Source organism: Calliopsis andreniformis, chromosome 9, assembly GCF_051401765.1.
Source record: "Calliopsis andreniformis isolate RMS-2024a chromosome 9, iyCalAndr_principal, whole genome shotgun sequence".
Taxonomy (NCBI): Eukaryota; Metazoa; Arthropoda; class Insecta; order Hymenoptera; family Andrenidae; genus Calliopsis; species Calliopsis andreniformis.
The window spans coordinates 14232031-14246690 of record NC_135070.1 but is presented as its reverse complement, the minus strand read 5'-3'; the positions used below and the strand labels follow the sequence as shown (position 1 = coordinate 14246690).

At 39.9% G+C, this 14660-nt stretch overlaps 1 protein-coding gene, 1 non-coding gene and 1 pseudogene across 3 annotated transcripts in view; all 3 read right to left on the bottom strand.

The window, feature by feature from the left end:
- Sol1 overlaps nucleotides 1–14660 on the bottom strand; it is a 327555-nt gene that overhangs the window by 161713 nt on the left and 151182 nt on the right. Inside the window, exons 7-8 of one of the 2 annotated variants that reach the window (XM_076384888.1) lie at nucleotides 12960–13171; nucleotides 10932–11009 (exon numbers count right to left, since the gene is read on the bottom strand). In XM_076384888.1, coding sequence (XP_076241003.1) covers nucleotides 10932–11009; nucleotides 12960–13171 — 290 coding nt within the window. The remainder of the gene's footprint in view (nucleotides 1–10931; nucleotides 11010–12959; nucleotides 13172–14660) is intronic. The other variant, XM_076384889.1, reaches the window with a different exon arrangement.
- LOC143184218 (5S ribosomal RNA) lies at nucleotides 14082–14202 on the bottom strand (annotated as a pseudogene).
- On the bottom strand, nucleotides 14514–14632 carry LOC143184224 (5S ribosomal RNA). The gene has a single exon (XR_013002744.1). It is a non-coding gene; the product is annotated as a 5S ribosomal RNA (ribosomal RNA).

Here is a 14660-nt window from a genome sequence, read left to right as displayed (position 1 = left end):
GCGGCAATAATTCCTGGATACTAATGCCCGTAACGAATGTACTGGTACATAATGCAACCACGAACCAACTCCATGTACTATCTACAGACATCGTGTCTGTGGACTTGGTCTTCTTCGTGGTAACCCTGATCGATACTTTTGATGAAGAGACGCGGATGTAAGGGAGACAGTCAGAGATAACTGTGGGAGTAGAGTAGACTGGGTCTGGAGGAAACACGTGTTAACGGTGCGGTTTGAAAGTAAAGCTAGTTAGCGGTTCTTGATATAGAAGGTAGTACTGAAGTTGGTGGTTTTATTTTAGTTTTAAGAATTCCTAAAACGTTAACATAGAAGATATGTTTATATCTGGAGAAGGAAGTTTATATCTCATCCTTACTAAAAGTAGAATGCATTACCAAAATGGAACCACTTATTTTGGTGTAATCCTGTATAGCTTTTGAACATCGTGCTATTCAATATCAGAAGATATTGCATTCTTTTAAAATACAACAGAGTTACACCCACTTACTAAGTAAGTGAACAAGCAACATCGAGAGTTGAAGAAAGGGAAACCAAACATGTTCTGCAAATCTACAATTTCTTTCCTTAGTAGTGAGTAGAATTTCTCTTTGGCTGAAAAGTAGGAGCAGTCCACGCTTTTCACGAAATTGTGTGCCCATGTATATCTAAACCTGGGTACACGGATGCTTTCGCACGGTATTACGTGTGGCACAAAATAGGAGAAACTTGGTGTCAGGTCTTGACGCTAAGTCTAATACCCAGATTAAGTACCTACGAAGTTGGCGTAAACTAATGGTTGCAACAACCTGGACGGTCCTATGCTTTATCAGCACTACTAGAGGCGTTCTGATACTCGTCCTCGACGATCCTCTCTGTTTCCCTCTACGAGATTTCCGAATAAGTATTAATATTTCCGCGCACAAAGATGACAGTACCTGTGCGCTGATCGAACTACCTGATTAAAACTCTGCGTATCGTACTCACGAAAGCCAGACGTCGAACACGTTTCATATAGTCTCTCACGTACTAATTTAAATCTGTTTCCCTCTACGAGATTTCTGAATAAGTATTAATATTTCCGCGCGCAAAGACGACAGTATCTGTATGTTGATCAAGCTCCCTGATTAAAACTCTGCGTATGGTATTCACGAAAACCAGAACTCGAACGCGTTTCATATAGTCTCCCCTGTACTAATTTAAATCTACATTTTCAGTGCTTGCCCACTTTTTCTTCATCAGTTACATTAACGAGAGATATCTCTTCTAAGCTCGTTATACATTCCAGCCACTATGGTGCGTGTTACCACAGAATTTTCTCTCTGTCCAGAGTGTCACAAGAGAGACAAGAATCTCTTTAACCGACCAGGGTCTACTTGAAAGATTAATAGAAGCTCCTTTGATTGTCTCTTGACTTCGACTGTAGTATTCGCCGTGTTGGAGCACGTCGCGCGCACGTGGAACGATACTCCTGACATCAGACAGTCACAGCGGTGGCAATATTTAAAAGAGCGACGTCTCAGGTGTAACATCAATCGGAATAATCCAAGAGCAGGGATACTGGATGAAAGGCGCGAGGTGACTGCGTTGAAATTTACGGGCAAACACTCTTTCCACGAAATTCCTGCCACGGATGGTCGCAAGCTTTTACCTTGGACGAGACGTGAGATAGACATAACGTTCGATACACATTTTCGTCAAACGATTACGGGAACAGACTTCATTCGAAACAGGTCGCGTAACTAGAGCAATACACTAAATTCAACCTCTTAACTTCAAATTTAAATAGATCAAGCATGATTCTATCCCCTTTAATCGTTTCATCTGTAGCTGAAAATAAGGAAAATTTGCTCTGTCTAAGAATATTCTTAAGTGATAACTGTAACGAAAAAAGGATTTCATGAATTTTTACGAAGAAGGTACCTGAATTTCTTTACAGCAAAGTCAGAATGATCTTTCGAAGTCTGCCAAAGGAGTGACTGCAAGCATTAGAAATGTAACGTGAGTATAAAACTGCATTAATGTTAGACTGGCGGTAAGTTCACGCGCTCCTTCGTATTTTAGTAAATTCAAAGGCCCGTTTGTCTTCATTACTCGTAAACGAGTCGCTTAGTTTATTAGGGATCGCTGGTACAGTAAATTTCGTGGAACGTATAGACAGCACGCATGACTTCGTGGAAAATTCGGTGATTTCGCTGTGCATGCCGTTGACGGTCCAGGTTTTGTGCATGAAACGAGCAGTTCGTATAAATAATTGATGCGGCACTGTCCTCCAATTAATTGAGTTGTACATTCGTTGCATAACGCGTCGCTAGACCCGAAAACAACTGATGTATTCGGCAAGTGCTATTTTCGTTGCGATGTAGCGTGAGGGTTAATAATCGAGGGACAATTGCACTGATGCGCGGGAAAATAACTCGGCAAAGTTGGATATGGAAACAAAGAAACAGAGATTTTAAAAGCATTCGCTTTTAACGTGTCCGAGGTGAAATATACGTACAACGCTTCGCTTTCCATCAAATTGGAGACCAATTTGTGTCCGTTTGCTAACATAACAACGCGTGGACTTTGAATAAAAAAGACAATCTTCTTTTCCCTTTGTTAAAATGTTCGACTAATTGTAAGAGAAGGGATAAATACTGGAGGCAGGTACTCGCTGTGCAATTTTCTTAAACCTCCAAGCTTCATTTAAAAAAAAAAAAAAAACATTTCCTCAAATCAATGTTGATCATATTTCGCGTCTTCTTGTAAGTACTACACTCTTTCGAAATCTCATACCTTTTCCAATCACGTCGTATAATCAGATTAGAATTCACCAACGATAATATTATTAGTCTTCAAAGCGTAATAACATCCTCTTTAATCGGCCGCCAGAAAACGTACAAGAAGACTTTCCAATAACGCGACAGCTCCTTCCGTGAACGAAGTCCTTCACTTTTTTCTCCTCGCTCAGTCGCAAGCTCCGAGGCATTTAAACGTTCACTTTCTTAATCGATCAAACTGGGGGAGGGAAAAAAGCAGCTCCGCCCGTGGCTGCTGATTTAACCGTTGTGATGGATACAAGCTCAGAGTGGAAGCAGCGGTGATCAGGCTTCCCTCGTGGACGTCTCACGGATAGGAGTTTCACGAGGCGACCGCGATGTAAGTACAGGTACGAAGCATCGATCGAGGCCGATCTTGCAGCCAATATCTCATCCTCGCTTGCGGTCTATTAGATTTCCACGGCTTCCAAAGGGTCACCACCGTTTCCCATCCTTCCAGCTCCGTCGCCGCGGAGAAAAAGGCTCGGCGTAAATCGCAACTCTTTCAACGTCAATCCCTGAAAAGCACGCGAGATAGATCTTATACGTTTCCGTCGGGGCTGCAGTTCCAGCCTGATTTCAGGTTTGCTGGCCGTGTCGAAGAAATCGATAACTGCTCGGCAAATCGGCCAATGTTACGGATCGTGATCCTTGGTCCGATCCATCGGCGCCCTCTATGATTTCTGCATCGTTGCGCGTCCCTGTGCTGGCCTCGAATCTTAGCTCGCGATAAAAAGCAAAGATAACACGACACGCCGTGTCACCCATCATATCGAGCCACGTTTCTTCTTTTGTTTCTTATACGACAGCGTTGGGGACCTTTCAAAATCGTCGCGACGTTATGGCGGTTTTTTTAGGTCGCTCGACAGACCGTTGGAGAACTCGACCGGCTGCGATGGAGTCGTCGAGGAGGACGTGTGCCACGTGGCGTGTCGTTCCTAACAATTTGCATCGCTATCGTTTGTGTTTGAATACATTTCCATTCGCTGAAAACTGTATGCACACGTAGTGGTACCACTGCGTCGTATATTTACGTGGGATTTTGATATACACACCGGCTGGCTGCTATGTCACCATGTGAAACGTTCTCAAGAAAGAGATAGATTGAGCTAGAGTGGCAGCTGTTGAGACGTAAGGATTGGAAAACTGATATCGCTCCTCGGCGACGAATGTATTAGAAGTAAGTTATTTTGGAATTTACATTCAATTGTGTGGAGAACTTCTTACTATTAGGCTATACTATAATTAACTTTATACATGTTTTTAACAATTTTAGTTATGAAAAAAAGGGTTTTACAGTTCTCATTTCCTTTTACTGCTGCTTCAAATAAATTTGTTCACAGCAAATGAAAGTCGGGAAGTGATTCAGCAGCTGCCAGATTCTGATATTTATAAAATATCTATATATGCTTGCGTTTCCTTAATTAAACATTGACGTAATTAATATCCTTTAAATCGAATTTAAACTAAATAGTCTGACCTAATTAAAATCTCCACCGTGATTACTCGTTTTAATCGAGTTTGAGATTATTTGATCGCGTATATACCTCAAACTGATATAAATTTCATGTATAAAAAATACATTACACTCATGTTAAAATTATGAAATATCATCATGGTGAAAAGGAGAATGAAAACATCTGACCAGTGAGTGTTTCAGCCTTTCCCGCTTAATAACCTTATAATTCCTGAAATTTTATACTCTTTCAAGCGTCGAATCTAATTCCCCTTTAATTTGGGATTCATACATTTACACACGTGACAGAAAATTATGCACCATTTACACAAATATATTATAAGGAAATATTTAACGAAAAGACAGAGACATTTTGTCATTGTTCCTAGTGGAAGTACAATATGGACATTCAAGTCAGACTGAAGTATGTACTATGGTCAGAATGATTAACCTTTCAATTCTTTTAGTCTCGAACATGCTGTAAGATGATTTCGATTTCCACCTTTAATCGGATATTCGTTCTCCGTTCGTTTCCAATTTTTTCGTCAAACATCAATCTTCTAAATAAAACACATACACGTATAACACACACAAAAAACCAGTTATTGCGCAACCACTCCGCTGGATGCCATTTTCTGTAACACAGTACATTGTCTGCAACATCAATTTTGTTCCATTTTCACTTGAAACGGTTCTTTGATTCGGCCACAAGGAAACAAGTTATTTCAGAGTAACAGTAGTCGCAGTGTTTCATCCAACGAGCTGGACAGGAAAAATGTCGAGCTTTCCAGTTCGACTGATCGGATAAATAAATCGTCCCACAGTGAACTCTTTAAATGTCTGTTTTACAGGGGCGACGCCACAGCACAAAAAGGCGAAAAGATGGGACAAGTGAATTTTAGTCTAGAGGCGTTCGTCGAACAAATGTCCATAATAGGCTCCTTGTAGTGCCTTTTTACTCGCCGCTGCCGCTTTAGTGGCCACTTTATCACGGTGTGGTCGTTTCGTTTCAAGTGGATTATTCTGCATCCGACGCATTGCCGCAGGTGGGCACGGTTTATAGTACAGGGTTATTACGATCAAACCTCATCGTAGGCGATGTTGACGATACTTTGCTGGATCTCTGTGAACCATAATATTTATATGCGAATGTCTGTGTTCTAGTTGTAACCTATGATTCAGTCGCGGTAATCTATTGGTGCCAGTGACCTTGTTACAACGATCGTTAATTAATTTGCCGATTATCTGTTTCTGTGGTTCCAATTCGATATAGAGACAGATTTTACAAATTAAGGCCACAATAGATTTAGTCGGCCTTTCGAAGCCTAAAGGAGTTAATAATTAGAGCAGTATCATTCAAATTATGGACCCCAAAATAATTTAATATAATATAATAAATGTAAAAGTAAAAAACATAAAATACGTATTTTCAAATTTAATTCAAAATGGGCATGGATTATGATACACTGAAACAACAATGTAACTGGATAATGATAAAGTTACCTTCGGGCTGTATATAAATCTTTGTTCCCGATTTCAATTGTAGAGACCTGAAAATATGTACCCGATAATTGATAAACGTCTCATATATAAAGGTTTCAAAGTTTGACGTTATAAAGGGCGTGTAATTTACGGAAAACAAAAGCCATATTTTATTGAGGTAACGTAATGTTGACACTGTGAAGTTGAGCACAATGAATTTGGATCAACGAAAAAAACAAAAACAACCGAACAGTTGTAGAAGCGCGAGAATACGTTGAAAATTCTTAATAACACAATTCTCGCCGACTATTCGTTCTTTTTTATTGCACCAACAGTGACAGATCATGTGAAATGTCACAGGCGTAAACGCAATCATGTTTAGTTCCCCAAAATACGACGTGATTCAAGGCTCGAAATATTATAGAATGACGAATATTTATTTACTAAAGCCGCACATTGAAGCCATACTATAACCAATATTTATTATAAATGTGCTACGTATTAACGGATGAAAATATAAGCTCCACAATGTATGAACTTCGAGCTTTTTGTATACCTATCATACTCTTTCATTATTTTATATTTGCAGCATTATATTTTCTTAATCGTATTATTTAGTCTTCAGATGTCCCCCTAAATATAAACATCCCTAGTAAAATTCAATCACACGTAACGTCTTGCCTTTCTAATCTTCATTCACAATCCTCGACATCATGCAAATCACTGTACCCTCATTTTTCAATACTACAGCATTCTACGCAAGAAAATACTCCCCCTTTCTCTTCAGCGCACAATATTACTATCTCAGAAGAAAAGGTAGTGCAGACTATTGCTCTCACCCGGTCAGGAGCAAAACCCGTTTCGCTTCTAAAGAAACAAACGTCGTTTTGTCTGCGCGAACCTGACAGCGGGATAACAGAATGCATTGTTCAATTAATAAGCTGCATGTCCGCGAAATATTTTACTTATGGTCGTGCTGCTGCCGTTCAAATTACTTCGTGATTCTTAGTACGTCACACAGTTTCGGGGGAAGCTTCTCAGGCAGTTAATGTTTAACGCGCTCGAAGAGCTAAGAGGGAGACACGCGTTGATTAGTTTCTCGTCGGAGCAAACTTATATGAAACAGTTTCCATCCGATAGAGAAATTTCCTGTTCTACCTTTCTTTTTTGTCAACTTTAACGACGCGGAATTTTTCGCTGCGAAGCCAGGCGTAAAATAAGCTAGGAACAAAGTTACCATCGTTGGGAAAGTTAGTGTCCTGCGAGCACGGCATACGTAATAGTCCTGGCGCAGCGCCGTGGGACAAGAGAATTGAAGAATTTCGATTCATCAAATGATGGATTGAGCAAATGTTCGGTCTTATCATTGTCCAAGGATGGGGGTATATTTCACATCCTATGGGGCTTCATGTTTGCAGGTGACCACAGTGGTGGTTTAAAAATGCAAGGATGGTTTTAGCGTCCTTTGCTCTAGCAAGTATAGTCTTCGTAAATACAGTACTGTGTATAAGTATTTGGTCCCTTTCACGTTACTAAAATATGTAAGATATGTTTTGGCTACAAATCTCAAAAATACAGATGAGAATAACACTTCATATCAATTAGTATAAATAAAAAGGTGTAGGTACTTCATGTACTTCCAGTAACGTGAAAGTGTCCAACTACTTATATACAGCAGTGTACATGTATCTTGTTTCTGGAGGGGATTCCCAAATTCCCATTTCCCTTATTGGCCGAATTGGTCACACCTATTACTACCTACTATTTCTAGCAAGTCGATTACCCTTCCTGCCCCTGTGCTGACCCGCTGACATTTTCTGAGCTGCTAACAATACTTTTCATAAAGTATTTACGTAAGTACCCATTTACATATATGTATGAAGAACTTTATTCTTATTCTAGTCTCTCAGAGCCTGAACAAAAATTGTATTAGATGTTCAGTTTATTCGTATACTTCGTCAATGATCTTATTTCAGTTTCCCTCCATTTATTACCCGGTGTTCATCGTTCCCAGCCGCGCGAGGTCTGACCTGTCATCGGGATTCACTGTCTCTGTTTATTTCTCTAACTGGCGTAACGCGGAGGTACGTTTAGTAGAACATTACCAATGTCCGCGTGGTCGTTATTTATTGCTTATTCGTTTCAGTCCATGGCTAGAACAAAACAGTTGGATTCGCGGAACCGTAAACTGATCCTAGATGTACACAATATTGCGACGCGCACCCTCTTTCCGCCTGCGACTCGCTGGCTCGTTTTACAGCGAACAGCCCCGGGAAAATTGGAAAACTTGCCCATTCTAACCCGATAGAACACGCTACCCCGTCTATTTATCGGCGTAATTAATTTTGTTCGTAATTACTTTATCGATGCCACCGTGCCTAGATACGATTGAGGCGTGAGCGAGACAAGGCTCGAATGGTACATAAATGGACGAATAATTCTGTTCCTGTGAGAAGAGAAATGGTTGTACATTGGACCCTCCTTTAACGTTTGACAGAGACTAACAAAGATAAAATGTTACTAAAAGTACCTATGTTTCTTTCACTTTGTTTTTACGTAACGACATTTAATTATGCATTCTCTCTTTAGGTTGCAAATATATTTATATTTAAATATAATTTGATGAAACTGATAATAATCCGTTTATGTTTGAATAATGTTTCACGAATAGAAACAAACAAGTTATTTCCTCAACTGACAAACCGTTTTACATAAGTTTCATAGTGTGAAAAAATGTCGAGTCTACCAGAATGAATTTATTGTTTATTTAAGTTTATAATGAACGTTTCACACCTTCAAAATACTGCACCTTTTTTTTAAACTATTTCATATATTATGAAATAAATTCTACCTTTAGTGACACGTTTTACTTCAACGATGCTGAAATTTATGAAAACGCGGTGAAAATTCAAGAGGACGTCCGAGTTTCAGTGGCGTGTCGTTTCTTTGTTTTACTCGGGTGCAGTTCACATCCATGTTTTTCAGAGCTTTCTCTCAAATTCGCGCGGACCCATAGAAAGAAAGGAACAGTGTTCAACGTGTTTTATATTAAACAAAATTCATTTATAACGTACGAAGTAATTGAATATTTTTTCTCGATACATATTCTCATAAAACAATGCTAAAACTATGAGAAGAAATAATCTAATAAAAATATCTAGAACGTAAGTTCTGAAATAGAACCTTAAAAGTGATTAAAGACAAGAACCATAATTTTTTGATAAAGCAATATGTCATCGAACGATAATGAACCCCAACTTTCGGGTTTGCCTTCCAGCGGGAAACTTTTCTTACGAATACCAAGAAAACTCATCGGTCGATGCACGCTTTATGCATCCGGTGTTGTGCAGGTGCTCGGATAATTTAGAGCACTTACCAAGAAGTATGGAGGTAGGGGAAAGTAGGTTTGGCGTATAAGAGCATGCAGATACATCCCGTACCTTGTTTTACGGTTAAACCTAAGTATCGTGAAGAGGGTTAGAACGGGGTGAAGGGCGAGGTTACACTTTCCACGCAGCTTCGTGAGCCGAGTACCGAGCACACTCGGGATTCTCTATCGTTGATAAAGGTTACTATTGCATGTTCACGAGACATCGCCCACATTTGTATTGCCCCCGACTTCTATTAGAGGATAGATTTGCACGCATAAACACTGCTGCCTCGGGACTGGGTACAAATCGAGATTAAAGTTAAGCCAGCTTGAATATTGGAATTATTTCCCCTCCTGGATTAATTGAAATAAATTAAGGTGCATCGCACTTGGTCAACTATATCTTGTAACATTCAAGTGATTAATAATGGTGTAAGTCGAGGGAATTGGATCGTGTGATGATCGCGAGATACGATTATAGAAGGTGATTCTAAATTACAGACATATCGAAGAGAGAGTGGAAAAAGGCAGTGGAAAGATGGATTTAAAACTTAATTGGAAAGGGAAGATGAAATTTCAGATGAACCGACGTTAACCTTTTAGTTACCTTTGAAATAGTCTTCTGAATTATAAACCCTTTCAAAGGATTTATTTTCAACGACTTCTTTGTAGAGATATAATTTTACAGGATTGGAATACTGAAACTTGAACATCCACTTTAAATTTGATAGAAGTTATTAAAGCGTTAGTGAGACAGTGTCATTACGAGGGTAAGAAAAACAGACATGCCAAGTTTCTTAAGCGATATACAAAGAAGGGAATGAGGTATTACAGGTAAATATAGAAGTAAACCCGTTGAAGTTTGAGAGTTTGAGAACTCGTATACAAAGGCTGGATCACCTTCTACTTGTCAACCAAATAATTTAGTTTAGTGCTTCCGCTCATAACCTAAGGAACTTATTTTCATGAAAAAGATATAAAGTTCGTTCTCCTTCGAGCTTTCAGGGTACACGTTACATGCGGCTGATGACTCCAAGAGTACACACTACTCAGAAAGTTTATGCGACTCGTCGGTAAAGTTATATTCAAAGAACTCCGAGGAAAATCGTATCGCTGCGAGTATTTACTGGTGTTTGCATTCGAGACACTAAAATAATCCGCCTGAATAATAATACAACCAGTACTCCCGCCATTACTGCGTTTATTCGCCTTCTATTTTACAAGTTTCTCGTGAAGTAAAACTTTACACCAGCCACTCTATTCCGTTCACGTACCATATGACGTACGGTGTAACTCACATTGTACTGTAAGACGATACGTATGTCTAGCAAGACTACATGACTATTAATTTTCACGATAAAATCAGCAATACCAAGGAACTTTTTAAATTCCCAAAAAATACATTTTGAATGAATAATATCAAGTAGTTCTTGTAAATAATGACTTCTGTAATAATTCAAGCCTCTAATTTTTGGCTGAGATACATGCAACACAAATTAAGCCTGAAATCTGATAATAATGTGATCTATTGTATCCTGAAACGGTCTTACGTGTTCCAATCAGATCATTACAGACGTCGACTCAGCGGAATCGAAAGTATCTCAACCCCACCCCAAATACTGAAATAGTGGCTAATATAAATTGCTACTCTCCACTTTTTCTTACTTAGACATTTATCTTGTCTCTCCCATGGAATCAATCCGTCGGATTATCTGCAGAATGGAGATACCCACTTCTCGAGGAATGCTCGCTTGAAGACGATTATCGGGGTAAAATTATTGATTGAGAGGGATAATAAATCGACGACATAAAATGATGTACTTACTGGTAGCGCTGACAGCCGGTCCGATGACCGAGTACTTGGGGTTACCGGTAACGGCCCCTGGGATGACCTTGTCCAACTCTGAAATACATTATTGTAATTATCCTCAGAATATACAGTGCCGTTAATTACAGTTGGGAGTCGCGTGTGCGAATGGAACATGGCCAATTTAGCTGGACAAAGGGTCTCTATTCATGATTTATTGCCCCATAAATAGTCGCATGGGTGAACGCCACTTGTTTCTTACACGCGATTCGTTTACGGTAGGACGTGAATGAGTCTAATTGCTTTCGACGGACACATTAAGACGCAAAAGTATACGTAAGAAGGTTACATTGGTTCAAGATCATTAACTGTGCTTTGAGCAAGCGAAATACCAAAGTGTGTAGAAAACGTGAAGCAACAAACGTCTTCTATGAATAAGTATAAGAGAAGAATTCTAAAAAATGAATAAAAAAAAGTATTTTTAAAAAATCTAAGAAAATTATACCCGTCAATTCGCAGTTCGACAGACAGTTCGCAGTTAATATTCGATTATCATCGATTGCTCAGGTCTTACCATGTGGAGGTTGATGCGAGTGGAGACACACGAGAAGATAGATACTATCAGAGTTTTATCGATCTCCCTTTTCAACAATCTTGAAGTCTAGAATTTAACTATTAAGCTTAGACCTTAAAATAGAGAACTGCAAAGTTATCATTAAGAAAAGTGCAAGAAAATTTAAACTCTACCGCGTTCCTCTATGATTAAATCGGCAACCGATAGTGGCAATTCCATCACCCTGGTGGTCGGTACATAGGAGAAGCCAGAAATGGCCAGACAGTACCAGTTTCTTCCTGCACCGACCGCGGAATCGATGATCGATGGAGTGGTCCACTCCTTGGAGATCTGTACTAGGAGAAGTGATTTCTAGTGCTGAAGGGTACGTGGAAATACACACAGAAAGGTGGAAACTCATCGGTCAAACAGATTGGTTTTCTTTCTCAATCAACCTGTAGCAGCTCTACGCTTACATAGCTGTCCGAACGAGCAGTGTCTGACCATGAGATTCCATTCTCCTTTCCTACGTACCGACCACCAGGGTAGTAGGATTGCCACCATCGATTGTTGATTCCATGGTTGTGAAACGCGCTAAATTCCAACTTTTCCTTAATGATAACTTGGCAATTCCCTATTCTTTCAGTTCTGATTCAGTCTTCTCTGTCCTGTATATGTGTGATTTTCAAGCTCCGTTGGTACAGCTGTATTTGGTTCGAGTCCTACGGAATTACCTAGGAAGATAATGGAAAAGCAGCATCGACTAGACTCGATGCTTCTGTCTCGACGGTGCACGATGGTCCCATCAACCCTTATATTACTGTGAGTCGAAAAGCTTCGTACTCTATTTTACCGACACAGTGGAAGCAATGCCAGCAAGCTTACTGCAAGCTCTGTCTCGTGGCGCTTTCCCGACGAATCTCAGAAATGCATGACTGTGAGCTTGCAGGAAGCTTTCCTTGGAATCTGACATATCGACTGAGTGAATTTCTATGATAAAGTTTCGACTAATACCAGAAGGGAATATGCGTATTCTTTTAACAATGTGCGCAAGCTTACCTCTCTTTAGAAATCAGATTCTAAATGAACAATTGAAATAGAAAATATGTACGATACTTGAAATTTTTAATGAACTTATAAACGCCTACATGTTTCTAAATACAATTTCCATTCTGTACGTTTTGAAAAAAGTTACGGAGAAGGATCGACATGAATAGACGGTTCATCGATTAAACAGCGGAAATCGACACATAAAAAATGGACAATCTAGAAAAGTAGTTCGAAACACGAATGGCAAAGTAGCTTCCTGCGATGGAAGTGCAAAGTAGTGGGCAATTTCTCTAGTCTTTCGTTGCCTTCGTTGCAGCGACACCTCGTTGCTATTCGTGGAAAGCGGAGAATGCAACGGAAATGGAAACGAAATGGATGGCAAAGAATTGGGGGTTGAAAATGTACCGGCATAATATTGACTGATATTGCCACTTGCCACCTACCTGGATGGGGTGCATCTTCCAACATCTGGAACTGAAACGTCGCCTTGAACCCCTGGCCAGGCCACTCGGAGTTGGCGACGAATTCTATGAACAGGTCTGACCCTGTACTGAGCACTTCTACTTCCTCTCCTTGGTTGCATAGTACCGCTATCGTGGGCGCCCCAGAGTCCACTCCATCGTGCACCCTGATTATGTCTGCCCTGTTTAGGCAACTGCAACAGAATAAACCAAACGGTACTTGAATTTTTGGAGAGAAATCAATTCTTTTAAAATGTTTAAAAATTAATGCAGTATTTTAGGAATTAATCGGTACTTCGATGTCAAAGTAAAGCCTAAAATAAATCAAAAAATGTACTTCTGAGACTTATAATAATGAGAAACGAAAACAGTTTCTGAGGTGAAATAGAGGTCTCTCTATCTTTAAGTGCGTCGTTGAATTCTTTTCCCCGTTCCAGATGAACATGACTTACGCGTTAAAAGGGACGGAAATTGAAGCGCGGTGGAAAGACTGACGGCTTTACCACCTCGTTCATTTATCGCAGTGCTCGTGCAGCTTAAGAACTCCCGGAGTCGATTCTTAGCTGAAGTAGCCGACATCCTGCAGCTACATGTTCTCCAAGGTCTGTCTCTCAACGAAGGTGAGATAAGTTTCGTTCGAGTGACTCGCCTCGTTGCAAGATTTCCAGAAAAAAGTGCACAGGACGGGTAAGATGCTAGGTGGAAGAAGAGGGTGTCGAGGTCGACGTTAAGGGTTGCAGAGAAGCAGGGTTAAAGGTGAAACTGCGAAGCCACTCTAGAGTGATACAGCGAATTATGGTACAAATGATAAACAAAGTAGGTCAGCGGCGGAATCAGGAAAGAAATAAACACAATGGGAAACCGAGGCAAATGTAGCGACTATTCCATCAATAGTTAATGATCCTCTGCATATATATGCATGAGCTACTTTGTTCAATTGAACGAAAGACAATTAACGTCATTGTCACAATGTCAACTCGCCGAAGAGATCAATAGAAGCGAATAGTCAGGGATACGTCATGATATGAAAAATATGAAGCAAAGGTAAGACAAAACATTTTCTAAAATCTACTTTAAAAGCTTTAGGAAAAAATAAAAAAACTGTGCCAACAATACACGGTGTTCCCAGGCGGTCACCCCCATCCAAGTACTGACCGTGCCCAATGCATTTTAACTTCGGTGATCAGACGAGAACCGGTGCTTTCTGCATAGTATGATCGTTGACGGAATTATCTACTTCGACTCGTCTGACCAGGAACAGTAGTACTTCTACTGGTCTGACCAGGGACGGTATTTATCTACTACTCGGCGGATAAAAATGGTACCTGCGACTAAATTTTGTTTCCGAATTTTGTAGCATGTAGATGTACATTCTTAACCGATATTGTCTATAATAAAGTCGAAAATAATATCCCCAGCACGATAAATATGTAAAGCCTTTTTTATTCATTCATCCTGTGTATATTTTTGAACCTCACTCAAAAAATGCAATTGATGTCCTAAGTAAAGCATGTGGTAAAAAATTTTAAAAAATTATGCCAACAATACACGGTGTTCCCAGGCGGTCACCCATCCAAGTACTGACCGTGCCCAATGCATTTTAACTTCGGTGATCGGACGAGAACCGGTGCTTTCTGCATAGTATGATCGTTGACAGGATGATCTACTTCGACTCGTCTGACC